The sequence below is a fragment of the Anolis carolinensis genome, chromosome 1 (assembly GCF_035594765.1).
Source record: "Anolis carolinensis isolate JA03-04 chromosome 1, rAnoCar3.1.pri, whole genome shotgun sequence".
NCBI classification, from domain to species: domain Eukaryota; kingdom Metazoa; phylum Chordata; class Lepidosauria; order Squamata; family Dactyloidae; genus Anolis; species Anolis carolinensis.
Window position 1 is genome coordinate 293,241,335 of NC_085841.1, and position 27,749 is coordinate 293,269,083.

Sequence of the window (27,749 nt, forward strand, 5' to 3'; positions counted from 1 at the left end):
GACATACTTTGTCAGATGTGGGTAAATTAAACTGTGGATATTTGTCCTGTGAATATGGGCGTCATTCTACCTTTGTAAATTCTGCCTGTGTCTAGGGTATGATTAAAATGAGACTCAGAGGAACACATAATTATCGGTCTTATGGGAAATGTAAGGGTTAGGTGTCTTTCCAGCCTATGTAATGTTGGCACGACCCCCTTTCCCCCAGAAAGCATAGTGCCTGAAACAAAAACATGAAGTCTTTTTTTCCCTTTCAGATTATTGGATAGCAATTTAAACTTTGGCTGAATGGGAAATAAGCTTCTTAAAAGGGTTGAGAAACAGGGGTTTTGCAAGTCTTTAAAGCTCTGCTTCGTCAACTTTTTCAATATCCTTGGAACTATTTCTCGATTTCTCACATGATTATAACAAAAAGTTCAGTTGTGTATGAGAGAGTTTTAATTGTTCATTCATTCATATTCTCCCGCTCCTGTTTTGGTACAAGGGTGCTTTCTGTGGGATAAATTTTATTTGTGCAGTGTCTTCCTTTGAGTGGCACAGCTGGAAGTGAAAGGGCTGCCAATAGCATTCCCAAGAGATTAATTTTTTTAACACAACAGCCTACTTACTGAATCTACACACACTTGATACTGTGGCTGCACCTGAAAGCTGACTGGCATATTCATTACTTGAGTGTGGTAGATTGTGTTGGCAGCTAATCCACCCGCAAACCATGGGAAAAGATAAATTACAGTATTTTCAAACATGCATGCAATTTTTCTGAGTTCTCTAAATACCACTTTAGATTGGAACAATGTTGCTTAAAAGTGAAGCCCTGTACTCTGAGGTAAAGGCATTAACAGGACTGCCATTCACAGTCAGTTGCAAATATCTTCCCTCCGAGAAATTTCTAGAGTCTTGAGCAAGCATGGTTGCCTTACAACCAGAGAGCACATCATCCAGGTGTTCCCAAATTTTCTTGCCACAGCTTCACTGCTGGCCCTGGCTTATTTTCCATGGAGATTTGCCACACATTTCTTGTCCCGCAAAAAGTCACTCAAAGACTGGTTAGAGGAAAGCCAGCCAAATTCTTTCTTGCAGTCTTTAAGGCTCCCCAGGGCCACTTAGCGTGTGGAAAAATGAACTCTGCCTAAAAGCAAAATGGCATAAAATGCTTTTAAACTGAATTCCCTCAGAGGTGTACTGATACTTCTGTGCTTGTCATCGCTCATTTCCCTGTACATTTTGACTTTTATGCATATGTAGCACCTCATTTTGCTGGTACTTTTTCTTCCCTTTTTGGAGGAGGGAAAGTCTAGAATTATACTCAAAATTGTGTGTGTGTGATTGGAAATATGCAAACACAAACAAGCTTGGGTTCTAATTATCTTTACCTGTATCCTTGTGGCTAGGATGGATGGGTGAACAACTGTAGGGATAGGACAGATGAATGCTATTAGGACTTTGGGGGGGGGGGGAATAAAAGGTTACAAATTGAAGATCCTCCCACAGATGTGCTTTGAATTCTGTGTTCTTTTTGAAGAAATTTCCAAGAGCTTGCTATATTCCCACTAACAAAAACATATTCTGCCATCTGAATTCTCATGAATCTTTGTTGAATTCTAATGTCTCTGATGATGCTAGTGAATAAAAACAAAGTGATTAAAGAAGAAAAGTTCAAAGATAACAACCTGCATATAAAATGATGTCATGAACAGAGAGGAACAGTTGCTTAACATGTTTTTTTTTAAATGCAGGCATTTACACTGTAGAATTAATGTGGTTTGATGCCACTTTAACTGCCATGGCCCAATGCAATGGAATCATGTGAGCTGTAATTTTACGAGGTCTTTAGTGTTCTCTACCAAATTATAAATCTCAGGATTCCATAGCACTTAGATATGGCAGATATAGCACTTAAAGTAGTGTCAAACTACATTGATACTACAGTGTAGATGAGATGCACACACAGTTAGCTAAACCATTGCATATCTAGAACATCTTTATTTTAATGCATGTGGTATTCTCATGACAACATAAATCAAGCAGCACCCATTCTTCGAAGAAAATTTACTTTTTCACCAATTTATTCACCTCTTCATCTCACATTCATTCACAAGGAGGTCTAACTTGTTTCAAAGAACTCCTCTCTCCTTTTCATTTGAAATCTATTCATTTGCCCTCTTAAGTAGTGTGCCTTGAAGGAGCTCAGGCTTGTTAGGTGGCCTTCATTTACTCAATAAGGGAGGTTTCAAGTGAATTGAAGGAATATTCTATGGTTGAATAGTTCACAGACAGCAGATTAATGGATAGGTTGGTTTACTCTTGATGTTATTCAACTTTTTTCCTTCTGTCTCCCTTCAATTGGGAGTGTACTCTTGGTTACTTGCAGTGATCCAATAGTCTGGGAATAATTTCTAATGACCGAAATAAGCTCTATTTGTGCAAATCAACTGCTTGCATGGGGAGTTCCTTTCCATGTGATGATGACCCTACCATTAAGCAGAGTGAGGTAGCCATCTCAACCAGCAGAATTGTGATGCCCTGAAAGTATAGTGAATTCTCACTTATTTAATGTATTGAAGTTGCATTTTTACTGCCAGGCAGCAGGAGAGATGCTTGTGAGATTTTCTGCTTCGTGCACCACAAAAATCTAATTGGCCTAATATAGTAATCTCCTTTGTTTTGGCAAGTGTGTGTGTGTGTGTGTGTGTATACATCTTGGGCTTTACCGTTACCCAGAGTTAAAAATTCAAGTAAAATGATGCCCCCTGTTTCATCAGCTGGAAAATCGCACTGAAAACAACATACCTGTGCTTTACAGAATGCAAGATAATTGTAGTAAAGCTACTGTATTACTGCATGGTTGAGAAATCTAGACAGTAAAGGAATTTGACAAGAGGAAAATGATCTCAATTGATATGTGAAGCTAGATACTTGATTGTTCTGCAGATACCATGAACATCTAAAAGAAGAAAAATAAATACATCGGAGAGCAAACTAAGTCTTAAATCGCACTAGAGACCAAAATGATTAAACTGAAACTATCATACTTTGGACATATCATGAGATAATATGACTCCTGAGAAAAAGATGATAAGACTGTAAAACGGAAGGAAGGAAGAAATAAGAAACTTTTCAACATCTGAGGAGGGACGTCAATAACGGGGTGTTTTGGAGATCTTAATTCATCAGGTTACAATAAACTGCCACCAACTTGATGGCAAATCATTGCTGCTGTTATTTCAGTTGTACTAATAATTTTTAAACTATTAATGTTGATATATGAAACAGTTTTTCCTTCAGTTTTTAATATCACCTTCAGTTCTTCAAGTGTTCTGTCACTTTGACAGAATCTTCTTTTTTTAGTAAACGTTTTAGGGATGAATACCATATTCTTGTGTCTGTAAGTAGCAGAACCGTCCAGATCAAGATCTCAGATATGAAGGACTTCTAATGAAAACATATATAGGATTACTGGGCATATCTCAATGTTAATAGAAGATAAATTAGGATGTGCTTACCCGTGAATGCCAGCTCTATTGACAAGGCCCTGTGGGAGGTGATATTACTCTGTTTTTTTAAATGAACCATAATAACCATAAGCTAGAGTGAAGTAATAAAGTTCTTCACCATGGATTGTAAGTATCACCAGAGACAGGAAAATAAGATTAGATTTGTACATTTAAAATTGGGCATTTTAATTGTTTTCGCATTGACTGAATACAAAGAGCATTCGTAAATGTGATAAATAAAGGTACGGATAGCAACCGTTGATTTATTCCATTTAGGACCTAGGATTTAGTGTGTGATTTGTAGAAGGATGACCAGAGAGCCGAAAATTAAACATAAATCTGAACAGCACATTGTCTGGAAAGTTCAGCATAGCCATTTTTAACTGCAAAATGAAAAAGTCTTGAAAGATGTTAAGAGTCATTTTTAAAGTTATGGAAAGAGAGAGCAAGAGGGTGAAATCTTCAGAAACTTAAAATGTACTTAAAATCATAATATAAGCAACTCAAGTTGAATATATATGTATCAGTTTAATTAATAAACATAATTTGAGATACTATAGAAGTCCAGAAAAATCATTTTAAATAGGGAGACTGTCAAAAAGATGAACTAAATCTATAGAAAATAACAGAAGAACAAAGAAAAATATTAAACGACCCTATATCTATAGAGGAAATCAATAGTGCAATAAGAGAACTCAAAAATAAAGCACCGGCACTTTTCTACAAAACATTTAAAGACGAATTAGGCCCACTATTAAAAGACATTAAAAAGGTAAAGATAAAGGTTTCCCCTGATGTTAAGTCCAGTCGTGACCGACTCTGGGGGTTGGTGCTCATCTCCATTTCTAAGCCAAAGAGCCGGCGTTGTCCATAGACACCTCCTAGGTCATGTGGTCGGCATGACTGCATGGAGCGCCATTAAAAGACATACTAAACGGTATATTAGAAAACAAACATCTCCCCAATTCATGGGAATTCATGGGAAAAGGCAAATATAATTCTCATTCACAAAGAAAATACGACCCTAAAGAAACAAACAATTACAAACCAATTTCCCTTTTAAATAATGACTACAAAATATTCTCACTAATTATGGCAAACAGACTAAAAACGTTCTTAAAAGATTGGATATCCGAAGATCAGGTGGGGTTTTTTTACCAAAAAGACAAATCAAAGATAATATTAGAATATTAATTAATACAATAGAATATTATGAAGTATATAATAAAAAAGAATTGCCTTTATTATTCATAGATGCTGAAAAAGCATTTGATAAGATAAATTGGGATTATCTATTTTTACTATTACAAGAACTGGACACCGGCCACAATTTCCAAAATGCAATAAAAGGAATCTAAACATATCAGGAGGCAACAATTATTATAAATGGTAAAGAGAGAGAAAAAAATAACATAAAGAAAGGAATACTACAAGGATGTCCACTCTCACCTTTACTATTTATAATGATAATGGAAACCCTAATAAAAGAAATAAAAGATGATAAAAATTTAGAAGGGTTAAAAATCAGAAGCTACAGTTATAAAATAAGGGCATATGCAGACGATGTCATCTGTATAATAGAAAATCCACTTAAGAATTTGAACGCATGAGTAGATAAAATTGAAAATTTTGGAAATTTGGCTGGATTTAAACTAAATAGAGGGAAAACTAAGATAATAACCAAAAATATGGATGAAAAGAGAAATTACGAAGGGTTTCGGGAGTTACAGTGGTAAAAATTGTCAAATACTTAGGGATAAACTTCACAACAAACAACCACAAAATTAGTAAAAAAATAATTAACGAGGCCACATGGACCAAAATTCATGGAAATACCTAAACATCTCATTAATGGGGCAAATCGCTATAATAAAAATGATGGTGTTACCAAAACTATTATTTTTATTTCAGTCTCTCTCGGTTATAAGAACTGACCATTTATTCAAAAAATGGACCAAAGCTATAAGTAAATTTATATGGAAAAACAAAAAAGCAAGGAGTAAATTAAAATTGCTAAGGGACGACACAAAACAAGGAGGACTGGGTTTACTATTATTATTATTGCTCAGTGGCCAACTATAGTCCGGCCCTCCAACGGTCCAATGGATCGTGACATGGCCCCCTGTTTAAAAAGTTTGGGGACCCCTGGGAAAGGAAAGGAAAAAAACTCCCAACTACTGAAGATTGGATACTTAAAACATTAGACATAATACAAATGGATATCTTAACACAAAAAATAAGAGATGGGAAAAATAAAACGGATTGGACAAACTTTACAAAATTTATGAGGAAAAGAAGAATGGACTCTTAAGATAGATCTGTCTTATATATAAAGACTACTTTAATGACAGGAGGACTGGAAAAATAACAGAAAATATGGGGAATAACGAAAGAAGAATCTCAAGCATGGATGGGAAGTCAAACTGCACACAGGATTTTCTTTTCTTGTCTTTTTTCTTCTCTTCCCTCTCTTTCCCTCGTTCCTAAATAAAAATTATATTTAAAAAAAGATGATTTTTTAAAAATATTCTAGTAAAGTTGGCCTTCCAAATTCTCAGATTTGGGATTCAAAAATTCAGTACTAGATTTACCATTGTGCTTAGGTGTGCTTAAGTACAGGACCCTGTTGGCCAAGGAGACCCATCTTCCTGCCAAAAAAAAAAAAATTACGATGGATTTTGCTCAAGTAGTACAATTCTAAATTTGAAGGCATCCTGTTTTGGAGTGATTCCAGACATAATAAGATTGTTGATAGTCTATGGAAGTGTGCCACAAAGCAGGCAATGTAGTCCTACCGGGTCTACCTCCTTCAGCGCCCTAGTCAGGGGCCTCAAAACTTAACTAGCAAAGTAATAATAATAATAATAATAATCATCATCATCATCATCATCATCATCATCTTATTTTTGTACACCGCCACCATCTCCCCAGAGGGACTCGGGGCGGCTTACAGATATAAAACCAGCATACAGTATACAGTTTTACAAAAACACACAAATAAATTTAAAAGGCATTAAAAATCAAAGGGCCTCATTTGCCCTAAATCTGGCACTGCACAGACTTTATTATTCTTGGGTTGGTGCCCCCTTCAAGAAACACATAGGGCCATTTCTTCTATTCCACCAGCTGCCACAGACCATTTTTTTTGTTTTTTTTTCCAAGTACTACTTGCCAGGTTTGGTGTAGTCTGGTTTCTCTCCCTTCACTGTGGGTTTCCTCACACCCTGGTGCTGTGCCAGGTTTTAGAGCCAAGACATGTCTTCAAGAGAGACCCCTGAAGTGGGCTGGTGGCTTTGGCTTTCCTCGCTTTGGCTTCCTCCTACACTGGTGGATGTCTTTTCCCTCACTACTCCTGCCATAGCTCTCCAAGGTCCAGTTAAGGTAGAGGTAGTGCCAGGGTGTGCAAGTGGTCCACCATTCTGCTCATTGGCCCAATCTTCCTGAAAATACCTCCTCTGATAGTGACACCTCATCTCAGTGAAAAACTTGTGCTCAGATCAAGTAGCAACCAATCAAGTGCCATAATTTATTCTGTTCAGAACCCACCATTTTAATCACTTTCTCAAAAAACAAAACCAAGAAAGTTTTCAACTTTAGTCTAATGCAGAGCTCAATATCTAGATATTGTTCTCTCCCAATCCCATACTTCTGAAGTTAAAGATTCATTTCAACTTCAATCCACACATTCCATTTTATCCTAGTTTGCACAATGTGAGTGTCTTTGTAGAAGTCATGTGCTCTTATAAAGACTAAGAAGATTGAGGAAGAGAAATGGCACACCAGGTCAAATTTTAAAATGGCAGTTATTGAACTAAGCCATAATGATGTCTGAATTGGTCTCTAGGAGGTTATCTTAATTTATCCCAACATTGTGCCATTCCAACATTGAGGCTGAGGAAGACAGAAATGTTTTATGCAGTTTTCTGTATTACTGTCGGTGATTTGCTTATTTTTGTCCTGAATGTTTATTTTCTGAACATTTATTTTAAAGCTACATATTAAGAGGGCGGTTAATGAAATTCTAAGGAATTTACAGGAAAATTCTATAGGTAACATTAATTATTCTAAGTTCTGAACAATCTCTCCAGCAAGAGATTGCTGGATTTTTCTCCCCACATGTCAAGATCAGAAATAGCATTACATAAGTGATTCCACTCTGTAATAAATGGGCTATATTTCAAGGAAATAGGATATATATGTGGAAGGAAAAAGAAATCATAAACATAATGAGGTGAGAAGGGTGGAAAATGGCAATTGTTTAGAGAATGTACATGTAACACATACAGAAATCAAAGTTGATATCTGTGGAAACAGCTAGATTGAGATGGATCCATGCTTTTTGACAAGTTGTTTGAATAGAATAAATTCTGGTCCTCAAGAATCATGTCTATTGCACCCACTCACCTCAAATCAGGCAAATGGATTTAAGAAAAGATGCTTAATTGCCCCAAAGGCACCAAAAATCCCATCATATCTTGGAAGCTAAGCACAGTCAGCCCTGATTAGTGCTTGGATGGAAGATTACCAATGACTACCAGGTGGTGTAGGCTACAGTTCAGAGGAAGAAACTGACAAAAACACTTTTGAGTATGCCTTGCCTACGAAGACTTTGATATTCATAGAGCCCCCATAGGTTGACAGGTAACTTGAAGACATACACATACACACAGAGCAAGATCAAAAGATTTCACTGCTTGGGGCAGAGTTGTAAATGATGGCATTCCCCCACAAAAAGGGTTTGTGGAGATCATATGGCAAAGCTCAGTTATTGTTGCAGGGTTCATAAGCAATGAACCCTGTGACAATATCAAATCAACTTTGGCTTTCAAAGACTGCATGTTGATATACTTAAAAGCCCGTATTTTACATTTTTCGGAAATCCTCTATGTTTATTATTGCATATTTTGAGCATGCCCTACAGCTGCCAAAAGTGAGAAGCAAATTTTTATATGCACAAAAATATTTTTTTGGAATTTAGCCCTGTAGTTTAATTCAACACTATTTGAACTTTTATATGAAAATGAAATGCTTGTAAAATACTTCGCAAAGAGTTGTCAACATTTGAAATATCAGATCTTCAGAAAGACTTAACTTTTCTTTTTTCCTTTTTATTATTATTTGAGAAAAAGTTACAATTATATAAACATATTCTATACATTTCCCCCTCTTTTATTTACATTCACCCCTGTGCTCCCCTTCTCCAGAGCCATCTCTTCTTCTGTTGTCCCACCAAAAGTTCAATTCTTCATTTGGAGGTAAATTCCCATATTCTTTTTATAATAATTTTTCTAGAAATTTTCTCCAAATACTTTCAAAATTATTTTTTCCATAATCCCTTCTTTACTTTTAAATTTGATGTTAGCTTGTCATTCAGTGCCATTCGCCAAACTTCTTTATACCATTCATTAATTTGTATTTTCATTTCTCCTTTCCAATATTTTGCAATTAGTAATCTAGCTGCTGTTAATAGCATGTCTATTAAAAATTTCCCTCTTATCTTTCTCATCCTCTTTTTTGATTAAAAGTAATATTTCCACTGGATTCCTTCTGATTTTTATATTCCTAATATTTTCTATTTCCCTTATAACCAATTCCCAAAAATCTTTTACATGTTTACAATCCCACCACATATGCATGTAGGTTCCAATTTCCTTGCACCCTCTCCAGCATTTTTCGTTATTATTCTTATTCATAATATTTAACCTTCTCGGTGTTAAATACCACTTCCAAATCAGTTTATAACAATTTTCTTTTATACTAATTGACAAGTTTTTTAATTGTCTTGTTTTCCATATCTCTTCCCATTCTTTTTCTGTTATCTTTGTTCCTACTTCCTCCTCTCATGATTCTCTTAATGCTAATCTTTTCTTTTCTTTTCTATGTCTTTAATTAGTATTTTATATATTTTACTTGTTGTTCCTTTTAATTGCTCACTATTTTCTCTTTTTAATGCTTTTATTATTAATTCCTCAAATTGTGTTATTTGTTTTCCAGTTTTATTTTTGGCCCACAAGTTTTCATTCCATTTTTCTAATTGAATCCTTTTTTTTTTTAATAAATTTTTATTGAGTGTTTTGTGCACAGTTCAGTAAAAGAATAGGAGGAAAGAGAAAGAAGAGAAAAAAAAGGGAGGGCAGGGATTGATGGTGAAGAGTAGGGGGGGGGGGTAGGGGGAATTTTTTTTTCAGTCTTCCATCCTCATCACTTCGGTGTAATTTGCTATTGCTACAATTCTTCCTGTCGTACTGGGTAGATTTTTATTTCCTTTTCCTGGTGTACCGAACAAAGTTTGTTAATCTAAATACTTTTTTTGATTAGTTAATTCCTATTCCTTTGTTGCTTGTATTCTATGTAGCTTGACCAATCTGTGCGTTTCATTGGTCGCCCGTTATGTTGTTTAATCATAAATGTTAATGCATCCATATCGTGTATTTCATCCATTTTTGCGATCCACTCTTCTATGCTTGGTGTAGCTTGTATTTTCCAATATTTTGCCAATAGAATTCTCGCTGCTGTTGACAGATAAGTAAACAGTATGTCTTTCTAATTGAATCCAATGAATCCAAGAAATATTTATTCCTCTCAATTCTTCTCTCATTTTTACCTTTTCCATTTTTCGTTCTATCCAATTTCCTACCCTTTTTAGTTCCCTTTTTTCTAATTCTTTATCTAGCTTTCCTTTTAGTTCCTTTGGGAAATCTTTTTCCATTATTATTGGTGTTAAGACTGAATTCTTATTAATTAATTGTCCTTTATATTTGCTCCATATTTCCATTATATTTCTTAATGATATATTTCCAAATTTTTTATCTCTTTCTTTGAGATTTCTTTAAAGAATATGTTATCCTTTCTCCACTCAACTGCCTTATTCCCTGATTCCATCCATTCCAAACCTTCTCCACCCATCATCTTCTCTGCTACATATCTTAATTGGTTTGCCTCATAATATTTTTTTATGTTTGGAAGGCCCAATCCTCCTTTCTTTAGGGGGGTTGTACCAAAGTTGTTTATTTAATCTGTTCTTTTTACCATTATTGCAATATTTGTTTATTATTTGTTGCCATTTATTTATTTCCTTTTCTGAAATCATTAATGGTATCATTCTGAACAGGAAATTTATTTTGGATAAGACTTTCATTTTTACTAGGGCTATTCTGCTGAACCATGAAAATCGCAGATTATTATAATCCTTTAACTTCCCCTCCATGTGTTTCCTTAATTCTTCTAGGTTTTTCCTTTCTATGGATTTGAGATCTTTGGTTATGGTTATTCCAAGGTATTTTATATTTTCTTTTACGCATATTCTCATGTCTTTTATATCCATTTGCTTTTTAAACTCCTCTTCCTCCTGCTTGGTATAATTAAATAACATTGCTTCTGATTTATTCTAATTTATCTTCAAATCCAGTCGCCCATTCAAATTCTGTTAAATGTTTCTTAATTATTTCCATTTTCTTCATTATCTCTTTAATTGTTATCAATGTGTTATCAATATTAACTTAACTTTTCTTACAATAACATTTCAGAGTTTTGCAAGATTTGTATTCCCTTTCTAGACAACCTGTATGTATAAAAATCTATGTAAAATAAAAATAAACGAGACCCGCATGGGCTTGCATTTTGAACATGCTAATATTTACCATATTCCCAGATGTATGCATTTACTAAGTATGTTGTGCTTTTTCAGATATCAAAGATTGTGGTGCATCTCCTGTATACATTTGGGAAGTATATATGAAATGAAAAACAGTTTTGTTTTTAAAATAGAAATTGCTGCATCTTGATTTGAGCAGTGACTATTTTGTTAATGAATAAAAAGCAACATTAAGTATTGAATGAAATATTTCCCTTAGTATTTAACTTAGGTTCAATTTTCATTGAAAACATGAAAATGTAGAATATGCCCGTTATTTATTTCCATTCCTCAGTGCTTTCATAGTCCCCCCCTTCTTTTTTTTTTTTACAAAATGAAATATATAGTTGTCTTGATAGATACAAAATTGATTTAATGGTGACTAAAAGATATTATTTCTCCCTTCCCTACTCCATTTTCTCCATTATGATTCTATGCAGAGTAGAAAGGTGCTACATTATAATTTTTTTTGAACAAGTGTTGTAATATAATGATAGCTGACTGTAACTTTTTATGCTCTATATGTATTCTATGGAATCCTTCTATCTTTCCCTGTTTTTGAAACTAGAATCATACAATATCACTGCAGTGTACCAATTGTTGGGTTGGAATCTAGCCAAAGCAGAAAAAGGAGAAGTCAATATGTATCGATAGGAAAAAAGAACTACCGTATTTTTCACTTTATAAGACGCACCAGATGATAAGACGCACCTAGTTTTCAGAGGAGGAAAATGGGGAAAAATAATTTGAACTAAAAGATGACCTAGAACATTTTAATAAAATAACATGTAATATGTAGACATTACCAAACAGTCAACAGCAACATTAGGATTGCCCCTATACTGTGCCATACCCTTCTCCCCCCCCCCCCTAGTTTCACAACGGCTACTGTGTTTAGGGTACGTGTCAAATATGTCTCCTTGCTTCACCTTGACATCTTCCACAAATTGTATTGGTTAGTTCTGTAATCCGTGATACATAAATGCTTTACAGAGGGTTCTCTTTCACCACACTGTAGGATGAGCAAAAGAGTTGAGAACGAATGTCCGTTGTACCTTCGAGTATTTTTAATTTGAATTTATGATACAAGAAATATCCAAATTTTGGCTTTCGCAGGTTACTGAGCAACATTACATAAATAAATGTATGAACCAAATTTAAGTACTGGAATCATGTCAGAAAACTGCCTGTAATTTTACTATTTCAATTTTCACTGGCTGTTTAAAATCCTGCCTTTTAAGTAATTAGTTGGGGCAACGGCTCTCTCTCCTCATTGGCTCGCCTCAGAGCACGCGAACGTCAACTCCCAGAAGCCTCGGCTGCGCTCTGCAATGATGAGGGCTTCTGGGAAATGAAGTCTCGCAGCCGGCGAGGCGGAAGAGAAGCCAGGCCAGGGAAGATGGCGGCACCCTTGGCGGAGGAGCTGGAGCGGCTCCTGAACCCGCTTCCCGGCACCTCGCAGGACCCCGAAGACGACCCTCAGGATGGTGAGGACCCGGGGGAGAACAGGAAAGCCCCTCATATTTCCGGAGGGAAAATGTAATGGGAGGCAGGCCTTAAAGCCGGCTTGAGCGCAGGGCTCGTGGGTCATGTTGCGTTTATAAGACGCACTGACTTTTCCCCTCTATTTGGGGGGGGGAGTGCGTCTTATAAAGCGAAAAATACGGTATATTGGTCAATTGAAATCATCATGCAGTAGAACCCATGCAGATTAAATGTAATTTTAAAACCCAGACAAATTACATGCATACGTAATACATTTCAATATAGAAATCGTAAGTTGGATAAAATTATAGATCATATTCATATCGATCAGAAAAATTGGCTTCAGATTCTGTGATTTCGTTTTGATAATAATATGAATGTTCCAAGTATAAGAAATGTTTTTTGGACCAAGTGTGTATGATACAGTATGTCAGGCTACAATTAATACAACTTTTGGCAGTTTTTGATTTACTAAAAGCTGTCCATTATGAACAAACTACTATGTGTGAAATGGTTGCTGCAACAAGTGATGTCCATGCATTCACACTTTGTGTGATGTGGCCTCTAGAAGTAGTTTAGTGAACTGGAATGGAAACAATGCTGAACACATATTGTTTTAAGACACTGCATTTCCCCAAAATGCAATTAAAGCCTTGTTATTGATACATCCTATCTTAACTCTATAAATAATGTAATACATGTTTGTGTTAATTAAATTTCCAACAACTCTATCTAAGAGCATATGTGCAAGTTCTGACTTCCATTAAATGTGTGCACCAATCACATTCTCAGAAACAAAGTGTATCCCAATATGATAAGGTCCTCTGATGGAGTAGAGCTACTAAATCAATGTCACTTTTCTAAGTGTTGATATGCCAGTTTCCATTGTTTCTACAGGCTTGCTCTAGTTGGTATTTACAATTGGATTTAGATCTATGTGTCTAGATGTCTTTGAGAGGCAAAGCAAAAGAGATGTAGTGGGTGTAGAGTGTTAGAATGCTTAATGTTAATCATTTGTGGTCCAATCTATTGGTCCTTACCTTAATGTTAGCATCCATAATTTGTGTGTGTGTGAGAGAGAAAGACACAGAGAGACAGAGAATGAGACCATCTCTCCTGAATTATTTAGTATTTCATTAATTTGTTACATCTTTAATAATTGGCTCATTTGATATGTTGTCTTTTACTGAGAATCCATTGTAGATGTTTAGTCAGCAACTTGTGTATTGAAGGCAAAGGCTTTTTGGAGCGCATAGGTTTTAATTGATTGGGAATCAGTAAATGCCTAGCTTATTCGATGCTTCAAGGAAATTTGCTGACCAAGAATGATTTTTCAATATTATTAATAAACAACAGAATGTCTTTCCAAAGATCTGTGTTTTTTTAAGGCTTGCTTTTGGTGAGGTAGCAAATTGCATATTGATTTAGACCACATAGGTAATCTATTAATTTATATGTTCTGTAGGGTGAGATGAACAGGCTCTAGAAGATTGGCAACTGGCAGCTACAAGGCTGTATCTAGTAGAGCTGTGCAAAAATTTGGACACAGGTCATAAGTCGTCAGTGTTTTGGTAAATCCGTACTTACGACCCGCACTACAAAGACAATGATGCATGCCCCCCCTCACACACACACAAATGAATGAAAACAGACTTTTATGGCGTTTTGTAAGAAGTTTGTTACTATTTGTAAGTTGCATTGTGTCAGCTTCTTGTTCAGCACAAGCAAACTACTGGACAGTGCAGACAAACTTGGTATGTCACGTGCTCTCCTCAACCCAGGAGCCATGGTGCCTCTGTCACCATTGCGAGCGAGCTAATAGAGAGCTAGGAGGGAGATTGAAGGTACCAATTAGGTAGAAGCTGAATTTCTCCATTTCTCCATTGTGCCCATGCAAGCTTAGTTTGCCTCAGCTTAGAACTCCTGTTAGGATTGCTGAGGATCCTTTTACGATCCCTTTCTTTGTGTGTGTGCATCCGGGGGGGGGGGGGGTATTCAGTATAGAATTCATTTGGGGAGGGGTCTTTTTTCCCCTTTTGGATTTCTTTAATTTTAAATTCTACAAACTGCCTTCTTTATTTTCTAGTCTATTTTGATTCTATTTTAATTCTAGTCTTCTTGCTTTCCTTTCTATTGGTTTTAAAAATATAATTCAATTTTTCAAAATCAGTGGATGAACGAAATGTTCTGAAACTTGCAGAGCTTACAGTGGTAAATGTGTGCTACAATTGTAGCAAGATTCATCTTGATTGCCCTAGATATGAGGGAGAGCGGAGTCCCAGAAGTGTCCCCATTGGCATGAATGGGAGAATCACTAAACAAAAAACAAATTTTAGAATTTCGTATTAGATATGATACGAACCCCTTACAAATTTTTCAAACCACTTTACAATCAAAACGGGGGTTACCCAAATTTCATAAATACAAATGAAGCAGATTTTTGGCATCACACACACCTCTAGTATCTACCTTGCTTGGTACTAATGTTTCCAGTCTGCTCTCCTTTGCTTTTCCTTGAGCAATTCCCCACCACACACTCAAGTTAAAGGGAAAAAGTAGAATGTGCATGTTTGATGAGTGTGCAAGAGAAACGTAAGACAAGGAGAGAGGGGGCTTTTAAAACCTTTCCTCCTTATCTTCTTCCATTTGCCTCCATTTGCATATTACTGTCAGAGATGGCTAGTAGCTCCTGAATTACAGAGACTATCCCATATGGCCAGTATAGCAGTTTGAATGATAGCTCCACCACAGCCATTCTGGGCTGTAGCAAAATGGTCCACATGTTGAATCCCATTGCAGTTAGTAGTCCACATTTGTTGGAGTTAGGGGGAAAGGATCCTCATGAAAATGGGGGAAATACAAATTAAAAACTACTATTTATTTACCTGAGAGAATACCTCACTAGGAATTTCTGAATCCTACAATGTGATTTTATGGCCAATGTTCAGTAGAAGTTGAGGATAGAGTCATATTGGAGAGTCTAGAGATTCCTAGAGAAAACATTTTAAATAAAATCCATAAATAATCAAATCTCCAAAAGTGAAGCCCACAAATGTAAAGGGTTGATTTTACCAAGATTTTTGCTGGGGAGAAATGTGTGGGTATATATTTTGCCATTTGGATGTATTTATTGATAAATCATAAATAAATGGGAATGAATCCCAGTCATATATTCCTGCAGAAAAACCAGCGGACATCGTATGGCACATTTTGAGCAGATATGGGTAAGAAAAAGAAAAGAAAAAGAAAAAGTGCCTTAAATGTATATTTAAATGTATATTTATGTATATTTTTAATGTATATTCTTAATTTTATTGTAATTTTTAATCTTGATGGATTATATATATATATATATATATATATATATATATGTGTGTGTGTGTGTGTGTGTGTGTGTGTGTGTGTGTGTGTGTGTGTGTGTGTGTGTTTATATTGTAAGCCGTCCTGAGTCCCCTGCTGGGTGAGAAGGGCGGGGTAGAAGTGATGTAATAAATAAAATAAAATAAAAATAAATAAATCTCTCCATCTCCTATTGAACCATTTGCTCTTCAGTGCAAACTGTGACATGTCATTCCATTCACTTCTCCATCTCCACTAAGCTCCTAATACCCCCAAGCATGTTATTACTTTAAAAGTACCCTGCTTTAAGGAAGGTGTGAATTCATAGTCTGTTTCTGTCAGCATTCTACGTTGCTGCAAAAACAGATTCCAAAGTAGACTGCTCTTGATAAAGAATGGCACTTTAAGCTGTTAAATTCCATTGATATTTTAATGCCAACATCTTCAGAGCAAATCCTTTTGTGAAAGGAGTGAGTCGTGCTATTAAGGCAACACAGACCTAGCTGTAGAACAAGGAGCAAAACCTGTCTGATTTCTAAAGTGCTTTCAGATAGAGTATTTACTAAAGAGTCTCAGAATTATTTATCTGGCAAGATTCAGATATTAATATCTTAATAAATTTCAGGGAGAAGGTAGAGAGCTGCAATATGGAGTGACTGTCGCCTATTTCTATTTGATTTTAGACCAGCAAACCTATTTCTTCTTTTCTGTGCAGATAAGGAATGTATACAAGATTGCTAGTAAAGGCACACAATTCTCTAGTCTCTTTGCCAGAAAGACCTGCATTTCTTAACAATTATTCTGATACTATGAGCAGTGTACACTCTGTATCCCCGGCACCAATATTGATGTTCAATGTGTTGTCGAAGGCTTTCATGGCCGGGATCACAGGGTTGTTGTATGTCTTTCGGGCTGTGTGGCCATGTTCCAGAAGCATTCTCTCCTGACGTTTCGCCCACATCTATGGCAGGCATCCTCAGAGGTTGTGAGGTATGGAGAAAACTAAGCAAAGAGGTTAATATATATCTGTGGAAAGTCTAGGGTGAGAGAGGTCAGTGTGAATGTGTGTAGTTAATCACTTAAATTAGCATTGAAAAGCTTATCTGCTGTCTTCTTCCTGCCTCTGGGGCATCCTTTGTTTAGAGTCGTTAACTGCCCTTGGTTGATTCATGTCTGGAAACCCTCTGTTTTCAGAGTATTGCTTTTTATTTACTGTTCTGATTTTTGAGTTTTGTAATACTGGTAGCCAGATTTTGTTCATTTTCATGGTTTCTTCCTTTCTGTTGAAGTTGTCCACATGCTTGTGGATTTCAATGGCTTCTCTGTGTAGTCTGACATGATAGTTGTTAGAATGGTCCAGCATTTTTGTGTTCTCAAATAGTATTCTGTGTCCAGGCTGGTTCATCAAATGCTCTGCTATGGCTGATTTCTCTGGTTGAATTAGTCTGCAGTGCCTTTCATGTTCTTTGACTCTTGTTTGGGCGCTGCGTTTGGTGGTCCCTATGTAGACTTGTCCACAGCTGCATGGTATCCGGTAGACTCCTGCAGAAGAGAGAGGATCCCTCTTGTCCTTCGCTGACCGTAGCATTTGTTGGATTTTCTTCGTGGGTCTGTAGATAGTTTGTAGGTTGTGCTTCTTCATCAGCTTCCCTATGCGGTCAGTAGTTCCCTTGATGTATGGTAAGAACACCTTTCCTCTGGGTGGATCTTTGTCTTGACTCTCATGGCTTGTTCTTGGCCTTGCAGCTCTTCTGATGTCTGTGGTGGAGTATCCATTGGCCTGTAGAGCCCAGTTTAGGTGGTTGAGTTCACCTTGGAGGAGGTGAGGTTCGCAGATTCTTTGTGCACGGTCTGTCAGGGCTTTGATTGTGCTCCTTTTTTGACTTGGGTGATGGTTGGAGTTTTTATGAAGGTATCTATCTGTGTGTGTAGGTTTTCTGTAAACTGTGTGGCCCAATTGTTGATTGGGTTTGCGGATGACCAGAACATCTAGAAATGGCAGTTTTCCTTCCTTTTCTTTTTCCATGGTGAATTGGATGTTTGGGTGGATGCTGTTAAGATGGTCCAGGAACTTGCTGAGTTCTTCCTCTCCATGGCTCCAAATTGTGAAGGTGTCATCTACGTATCTGAACCAAACAGTTGGCTTTTTTGGTGCTGTTTCAAGGGCCTGTTTTTCAAAGTATTCCATATAGAAATTTGCTACTACTGGGCTGAGAGGGCTCCCCATGGCCACTCCATCCTTCTGTTCATAGAATCCAGTGTCCCACTGAAAGTAGCTAGTGGTGAGGCAATGGTGAAACAGGGCTGTGATGTCTTCTGGGAAGTTTTGTTTGATTAGTGTGAGGGTGTCAGCTACTGGGACTTTGGTAAAAAGGGACACCACATCAAAGCTGATCAGGATGTCCTTGGTGCTTAGATTGAGGTTGCTGATCTTTTCTATAAAGTGTGTAGAGTCCTTGATATAATGTGCAGTGAGCCCAATGTGGGTTTGTAGCTGTGTAGCCAGAAATTTTGCCAGGTTGTAAGTCGGCGATCCAATGGCACTTACAATGGGTCTGAGTGGGATGGAGTCCTTGTGGATTTTGGGGAGTCCGTAAAGCCTGGGTGGGAGGGCTTCTGATTTGCACAGCTGTTGGCGTATGTCAAAGTTAATGGAGGAGTTCTTGATTAGAGTGTTCGTTTTTCTGGTGATTTTGTTAGTGGGGTCTTGTTTCAGTTTCTTGTAAATTGTGGGATCTAGAAGTTGTCTGATTTTTTCTTTGTATTGTTTTGTTTCCATGATTACTGTGGCATTCCCTTTGTCAGCTGGAAGAATGATGATTTCAGGATCTGAGTTGAGATCTTTGATGGCCTGTCTTTCTTTTCTCGTTATGTTGCTGGGGGGGAGTTTTGCATTTCTCAGGATCCTTGCTGTTTCCATTCTTACTTCCTCTGCTTCTTCCTCAGGGAGCTGGTAAATTGCTGATTCAACATTGGCAATGATGTTTTCTACTGGGATCCTGGTGGTGGTGACTGCAAAATTTCCTCCTTTTTCTAGAATGGATACTTGGTCTTCAGTGAGTTGTCTGTCTGTCAGGTTGATGATGGTCCGTGATTTATCCAGTTCTGGCTTTGGCTGTTGCTTACGGCATTTGTCAAATTTTTGTTTTTGTCTCTTGGTGTGGAGAACCATGTCTTTCTCCATTTTCTTGTAGGTAAGGCTGTCTATTTTATCCCAGTCCTGGGTATTCATCTTTTGGCTGATGTTGATGTGGAGGTGCAGCAGTTCTTTGTCTGTGTTTGCGAGTTCTTTACGGATGGTGTGGATTCTCTCTCTCAAGAGGTTGCGTTCCAGGCGGTTGTAAATGCGATGAGCCTGTGGTGTTTTGAAGGTCCTTTTGGCTGCAAGAAATTGTGGGATGGTATCTGTGTCTCTGCAGCGTAGAAGGAAGGTCAGGGAGCACAGCAGATGTGCTTTCCTGGTCCTTAGTTTTTCCAATCTCCGTGTGTCTTGGAACAATTTCTCCCCGTAGAGATGTTCAATGTGTTGTCGAAGGCTTTCATGGCCGGGATCACAGGGTTGTTGTATGTCTTTCGGGCTGTGTGGCCATGTTCCAGAAGCATTCTCTCCTGACGTTTCGCCCACATCTATGGCAGGCATCCTCAGAGGTTGTGAGGTATGGAGAAAACTAAGCAAAGAGGTTAATATATATCTGTGGAAAGTCTAGGGTGAGAGAGGTCAGTGTGAATGTGTGTAGTTAATCACTTAAATTAGCATTGAAAAGCTTATCTGCTGTCTTCTTCCTGCCTCTGGGGCATCCTTTGTTTAGAGTCGTTAACTGCCCTTGGTTGATTCATGTCTGGAAACCCTCTGTTTTCAGAGTATTGCTTTTTATTTACTGTTCTGATTTTTGAGTTTTGTAATACTGGTAGCCAGATTTTGTTCATTTTCAGGGTTTCTTCCTTTCTGTTGAAGTTGTCCACATGCTTGTGGATTTCAATGGCTTCTCTGTGTAGTCTGACATGATAGTTGTTAGAATGGTCCAGCATTTTTGTGTTCTCAAATAGTATTCTGTGTCCAGGCTGGTTCATCAAATGCTCTGCTATGGCTGATTTCTCTGGTTGAATTAGTCTGCAGTGCCTTTCATGTTCTTTGACTCTTGTTTGGGCGCTGCGTTTGGTGGTCCCTATGTAGACTTGTCCACAGCTGCATGGTATCCGGTAGACTCCTGCAGAAGAGAGAGGATCCCTCTTGTCCTTCGCTGACCGTAGCATTTGTTGGATTTTCTTCGTGGGTCTGTAGATAGTTTGTAGGTTGTGCTTCTTCATCAGCTTCCCTATGCGGTCAGTAGTTCCCTTGATGTATGGTAAGAACACCTTTCCTCTGGGTGGATCTTTGTCTTGACTCTCATGGCTTGTTCTTGGCCTTGCAGCTCTTCTGATGTCTGTGGTGGAGTATCCATTGGCCTGTAGAGCCCAGTTTAGGTGGTTGAGTTCACCTTGGAGGAGGTGAGGTTCGCAGATTCTTTGTGCACGGTCTGTCAGGGCTTTGATTGTGCTCCTTTTTTGACTTGGGTGATGGTTGGAGTTTTTATGAAGGTATCTATCTGTGTGTGTAGGTTTTCTGTAAACTGTGTGGCCCAATTGTTGATTGGGTTTGCGGATGACCAGAACATCTAGAAATGGCAGTTTTCCTTCCTTTTCTTTTTCCATGGTGAATTGGATGTTTGGGTGGATGCTGTTAAGATGGTCCAGGAACTTGCTGAGTTCTTCCTCTCCATGGCTCCAAATTGTGAAGGTGTCATCTACGTATCTGAACCAAACAGTTGGCTTTTTTGGTGCTGTTTCAAGGGCCTGTTTTTCAAAGTATTCCATATAGAAATTTGCTACTACTGGGCTGAGAGGGCTCCCCATGGCCACTCCATCCTTCTGTTCATAGAATCCAGTGTCCCACTGAAAGTAGCTAGTGGTGAGGCAATGGTGAAACAGGGCTGTGATGTCTTCTGGGAAGTTTTGTTTGATTAGTGTGAGGGTGTCAGCTACTGGGACTTTGGTAAAAAGGGACACCACATCAAAGCTGATCAGGATGTCCTTGGTGCTTAGATTGAGGTTGCTGATCTTTTCTATAAAGTGTGTAGAGTCCTTGATATAATGTGCAGTGAGCCCAATGTGGGTTTGTAGCTGTGTAGCCAGAAATTTTGCCAGGTTGTAAGTCGGCGATCCAATGGCACTTACAATGGGTCTGAGTGGGATGGAGTCCTTGTGGATTTTGGGGAGTCCGTAAAGCCTGGGTGGGAGGGCTTCTGATTTGCACAGCTGTTGGCGTATGTCAAAGTTAATGGAGGAGTTCTTGATTAGAGTGTTCGTTTTTCTGGTGATTTTGTTAGTGGGGTCTTGTTTCAGTTTCTTGTAAATTGTGGGATCTAGAAGTTGTCTGATTTTTTCTTTGTATTGTTTTGTTTCCATGATTACTGTGGCATTCCCTTTGTCAGCTGGAAGAATGATGATTTCAGGATCTGAGTTGAGATCTTTGATGGCCTGTCTTTCTTTTCTCGTTATGTTGCTGGGGGGGAGTTTTGCATTTCTCAGGATCCTTGCTGTTTCCATTCTTACTTCCTCTGCTTCTTCCTCAGGGAGCTGGTAAATTGCTGATTCAACATTGGCAATGATGTTTTCTACTGGGATCCTGGTGGTGGTGACTGCAAAATTTCCTCCTTTTTCTAGAATGGATACTTGGTCTTCAGTGAGTTGTCTGTCTGTCAGGTTGATGATGGTCCGTGATTTATCCAGTTCTGGCTTTGGCTGTTGCTTACGGCATTTGTCAAATTTTTGTTTTTGTCTCTTGGTGTGGAGAACATGGCCATGCTTCTGGAACATGGCCACACAGCCCGAAAGACATACAACAACCCTGTGATCCCGGCCATGAAAGCCTTCGACAACACATTGAACATCTCTACGGGGAGAAATTGTTCCAAGACACACGGAGATTGGAAAAACTAAGGACCAGGAAAGCACATCTGCTGTGCTCCCTGACCTTCCTTCTACGCTGCAGAGACACAGATACCATCCCACAATTTCTTGCAGCCAAAAGGACCTTCAAAACACCACAGGCTCATCGCATTTACAACCGCCTGGAACGCAACCTCTTGAGAGAGAGAATCCACACCATCCGTAAAGAACTCGCAAACACAGACAAAGAACTGCTGCACCTCCACATCAACATCAGCCAAAAGATGAATACCCAGGACTGGGATAAAATAGACAGCCTTACCTACAAGAAAATGGAGAAAGACATGGTTCTCCACACCAAGAGACAAAAACAAAAATTTGACAAATGCCGTAAGCAACAGCCAAAGCCAGAACTGGATAAATCACGGACCATCATCAACCTGACAGACAGACAACTCACTGAAGACCAAGTATCCATTCTAGAAAAAGGAGGAAATTTTGCAGTCACCACCACCAGGATCCCAGTAGAAAACATCATTGCCAATGTTGAATCAGCAATTTACCAGCTCCCTGAGGAAGAAGCAGAGGAAGTAAGAATGGAAACAGCAAGGATCCTGAGAAATGCAAAACTCCCCCCCAGCAACATAACGAGAAAAGAAAGACAGGCCATCAAAGATCTCAACTCAGATCCTGAAATCATCATTCTTCCAGCTGACAAAGGGAATGCCACAGTAATCATGGAAACAAAACAATACAAAGAAAAAATCAGACAACTTCTAGATCCCACAATTTACAAGAAACTGAAACAAGACCCCACTAACAAAATCACCAGAAAAACGAACACTCTAATCAAGAACTCCTCCATTAACTTTGACATACGCCAACAGCTGTGCAAATCAGAAGCCCTCCCACCCAGGCTTTACGGACTCCCCAAAATCCACAAGGACTCCATCCCACTCAGACCCATTGTAAGTGCCATTGGATCGCCGACTTACAACCTGGCAAAATTTCTGGCTACACAGCTACAAACCCACATTGGGCTCACTGCACATTATATCAAGGACTCTACACACTTTATAGAAAAGATCAGCAACCTCAATCTAAGCACCAAGGACATCCTGATCAGCTTTGATGTGGTGTCCCTTTTTACCAAAGTCCCAGTAGCTGACACCCTCACACTAATCAAACAAAACTTCCCAGAAGACATCACAGCCCTGTTTCACCATTGCCTCACCACTAGCTACTTTCAGTGGGACACTGGATTCTATGAACAGAAGGATGGAGTGGCCATGGGGAGCCCTCTCAGCCCAGTAGTAGCAAATTTCTATATGGAATACTTTGAAAAACAGGCCCTTGAAACAGCACCAAAAAAGCCAACTGTTTGGTTCAGATACGTAGATGACACCTTCACAATTTGGAGCCATGGAGAGGAAGAACTCAGCAAGTTCCTGGACCATCTTAACAGCATCCACCCAAACATCCAATTCACCATGGAAAAAGAAAAGGAAGGAAAACTGCCATTTCTAGATGTTCTGGTCATCCGCAAACCCAATCAACAATTGGGCCACACAGTTTACAGAAAACCTACACACACAGATAGATACCTTCATAAAAACTCCAACCATCACCCAAGTCAAAAAAGGAGCACAATCAAAGCCCTGACAGACCGTGCACAAAGAATCTGCGAACCTCACCTCCTCCAAGGTGAACTCAACCACCTAAACTGGGCTCTACAGGCCAATGGATACTCCACCACAGACATCAGAAGAGCTGCAAGGCCAAGAACAAGCCATGAGAGTCAAGACAAAGATCCACCCAGAGGAAAGGTGTTCTTACCATACATCAAGGGAACTACTGACCGCATAGGGAAGCTGATGAAGAAGCACAACCTACAAACTATCTACAGACCCACGAAGAAAATCCAACAAATGCTACGGTCAGCGAAGGACAAGAGGGATCCTCTCTCTTCTGCAGGAGTCTACCGGATACCATGCAGCTGTGGACAAGTCTACATAGGGACCACCAAACGCAGCGCCCAAACAAGAGTCAAAGAACATGAAAGGCACTGCAGACTAATTCAACCAGAGAAATCAGCCATAGCAGAGCATTTGATGAACCAGCCTGGACACAGAATACTATTTGAGAACACAAAAATGCTGGACCATTCTAACAACTATCATGTCAGACTACACAGAGAAGCCATTGAAATCCACAAGCATGTGGACAACTTCAACAGAAAGGAAGAAACCATGAAAATGAACAAAATCTGGCTACCAGTATTACAAAACTCAAAAATCAGAACAGTAAATAAAAAGCAATACTCTGAAAACAGAGGGTTTCCAGACATGAATCAACCAAGGGCAGTTAACGACTCTAAACAAAGGATGCCCCAGAGGCAGGAAGAAGACAGCAGATAAGCTTTTCAATGCTAATTTAAGTGATTAACTACACACATTCACACTGACCTCTCTCACCCTAGACTTTCCACAGATATATATTAACCTCTTTGCTTAGTTTTCTCCATACCTCACAACCTCTGAGGATGCCTGCCATAGATGTGGGCGAAACGTCAGGAGAGAATGCTTCTGGAACATGGCCACACAGCCCGAAAGACATACAACAACCCTGTGATCCCGGCCATGAAAGCCTTCGACAACACATTGAACATCTCTACGGGGAGAAATTGTTCCAAGACACACGGAGATTGGAAAAACTAAGGACCAGGAAAGCACATCTGCTGTGCTCCCTGACCTTCCTTCTACGCTGCAGAGACACAGATACCATCCCACAATTTCTTGCAGCCAAAAGGACCTTCAAAACACCACAGGCTCATCGCATTTACAACCGCCTGGAACGCAACCTCTTGAGAGAGAGAATCCACACCATCCGTAAAGAACTCGCAAACACAGACAAAGAACTGCTGCACCTCCACATCAACATCAGCCAAAAGATGAATACCCAGGACTGGGATAAAATAGACAGCCTTACCTACAAGAAAATGGAGAAAGACATGGTTCTCCACACCAAGAGACAAAAACAAAAATTTGACAAATGCCGTAAGCAACAGCCAAAGCCAGAACTGGATAAATCACGGACCATCATCAACCTGACAGACAGACAACTCACTGAAGACCAAGTATCCATTCTAGAAAAAGGAGGAAATTTTGCAGTCACCACCACCAGGATCCCAGTAGAAAACATCATTGCCAATGTTGAATCAGCAATTTACCAGCTCCCTGAGGAAGAAGCAGAGGAAGTAAGAATGGAAACAGCAAGGATCCTGAGAAATGCAAAACTCCCCCCCAGCAACATAACGAGAAAAGAAAGACAGGCCATCAAAGATCTCAACTCAGATCCTGAAATCATCATTCTTCCAGCTGACAAAGGGAATGCCACAGTAATCATGGAAACAAAACAATACAAAGAAAAAATCAGACAACTTCTAGATCCCACAATTTACAAGAAACTGAAACAAGACCCCACTAACAAAATCACCAGAAAAACGAACACTCTAATCAAGAACTCCTCCATTAACTTTGACATACGCCAACAGCTGTGCAAATCAGAAGCCCTCCCACCCAGGCTTTACGGACTCCCCAAAATCCACAAGGACTCCATCCCACTCAGACCCATTGTAAGTGCCATTGGATCGCCGACTTACAACCTGGCAAAATTTCTGGCTACACAGCTACAAACCCACATTGGGCTCACTGCACATTATATCAAGGACTCTACACACTTTATAGAAAAGATCAGCAACCTCAATCTAAGCACCAAGGACATCCTGATCAGCTTTGATGTGGTGTCCCTTTTTACCAAAGTCCCAGTAGCTGACACCCTCACACTAATCAAACAAAACTTCCCAGAAGACATCACAGCCCTGTTTCACCATTGCCTCACCACTAGCTACTTTCAGTGGGACACTGGATTCTATGAACAGAAGGATGGAGTGGCCATGGGGAGCCCTCTCAGCCCAGTAGTAGCAAATTTCTATATGGAATACTTTGAAAAACAGGCCCTTGAAACAGCACCAAAAAAGCCAACTGTTTGGTTCAGATACGTAGATGACACCTTCACAATTTGGAGCCATGGAGAGGAAGAACTCAGCAAGTTCCTGGACCATCTTAACAGCATCCACCCAAACATCCAATTCACCATGGAAAAAGAAAAGGAAGGAAAACTGCCATTTCTAGATGTTCTGGTCATCCGCAAACCCAATCAACAATTGGGCCACACAGTTTACAGAAAACCTACACACACAGATAGATACCTTCATAAAAACTCCAACCATCACCCAAGTCAAAAAAGGAGCACAATCAAAGCCCTGACAGACCGTGCACAAAGAATCTGCGAACCTCACCTCCTCCAAGGTGAACTCAACCACCTAAACTGGGCTCTACAGGCCAATGGATACTCCACCACAGACATCAGAAGAGCTGCAAGGCCAAGAACAAGCCATGAGAGTCAAGACAAAGATCCACCCAGAGGAAAGGTGTTCTTACCATACATCAAGGGAACTACTGACCGCATAGGGAAGCTGATGAAGAAGCACAACCTACAAACTATCTACAGACCCACGAAGAAAATCCAACAAATGCTACGGTCAGCGAAGGACAAGAGGGATCCTCTCTCTTCTGCAGGAGTCTACCGGATACCATGCAGCTGTGGACAAGTCTACATAGGGACCACCAAACGCAGCGCCCAAACAAGAGTCAAAGAACATGAAAGGCACTGCAGACTAATTCAACCAGAGAAATCAGCCATAGCAGAGCATTTGATGAACCAGCCTGGACACAGAATACTATTTGAGAACACAAAAATGCTGGACCATTCTAACAACTATCATGTCAGACTACACAGAGAAGCCATTGAAATCCACAAGCATGTGGACAACTTCAACAGAAAGGAAGAAACCATGAAAATGAACAAAATCTGGCTACCAGTATTACAAAACTCAAAAATCAGAACAGTAAATAAAAAGCAATACTCTGAAAACAGAGGGTTTCCAGACATGAATCAACCAAGGGCAGTTAACGACTCTAAACAAAGGATGCCCCAGAGGCAGGAAGAAGACAGCAGATAAGCTTTTCAATGCTAATTTAAGTGATTAACTACACACATTCACACTGACCTCTCTCACCCTAGACTTTCCACAGATATATATTAACCTCTTTGCTTAGTTTTCTCCATACCTCACAACCTCTGAGGATGCCTGCCATAGATGTGGGCGAAACGTCAGGAGAGAATGCTTCTGGAACATGGCCACACAGCCCGAAAGACATACAACAACCCAATATTGATGTTCTTGACTTGGCCACGGTGGTCCACACTTTAGTCACATCTAGAATTGATTACTACATGGGGCTGCCTTTGAAGATGGCTCGGAAACTGCAGTTAGTGCAAAGATCAACAGCCAGATTACTAACTGAGCTGGTTATAGGGAACATGCTATGCCCCTATTAAAGCAGCTCCATCGGCTGCCGACGAGTTTTCAGGCCCAATTCAAAGTGCAGGTTATTACCTACTAAGCCCTATGTGGTTCTGGTCCAACCTATCTTTGAGATCGCATCTTCTATGAACCAGTGCAGGCCCTAAGATCGGCTGGGGAGGCTCTCCTCTCAGTTCCACCTCCATCTCAAACGTGGCTGGTGGGAACGACGAGAGAAGGCTTTCTCGGTGGTGGCTCCCTGTCTTTGGAATGCCCTCCCTAAAGAAATTAGGGCAGCCCCCACTCTCCAAACTTTCTGCAGTCACCTAAAAACATGGCTGTTTAAACAAGTCTTTGACCATGTTTAGTGATTACAGCTTAAATCACTATATTCGAGAATTAGCTCGAGGATCTATGTAGAACCTGGATGAGGACAATTTTT

At 39.2% G+C, this 27,749-nt stretch overlaps 1 protein-coding gene across 3 annotated transcripts in view; it reads left to right on the forward strand.

Moving 5' to 3' along the window:
* The window catches only part of ldlrad3 (low density lipoprotein receptor class A domain containing 3), a 245,617-nt gene that overhangs the window by 148,456 nt on the left and 69,412 nt on the right, over window positions 1–27,749 (forward strand). The window contains exon 5 of one of the 3 annotated variants that reach the window (XM_062967887.1): window positions 10,723–10,770. The exons of the other annotated variants lie outside the window; for them this stretch is intronic. Within the exon in view, the coding sequence (XP_062823957.1) occupies window positions 10,723–10,770 (48 nt within the window). The remainder of the gene's footprint in view (window positions 1–10,722; window positions 10,771–27,749) is intronic. 3 annotated transcript variants of the gene reach the window in all.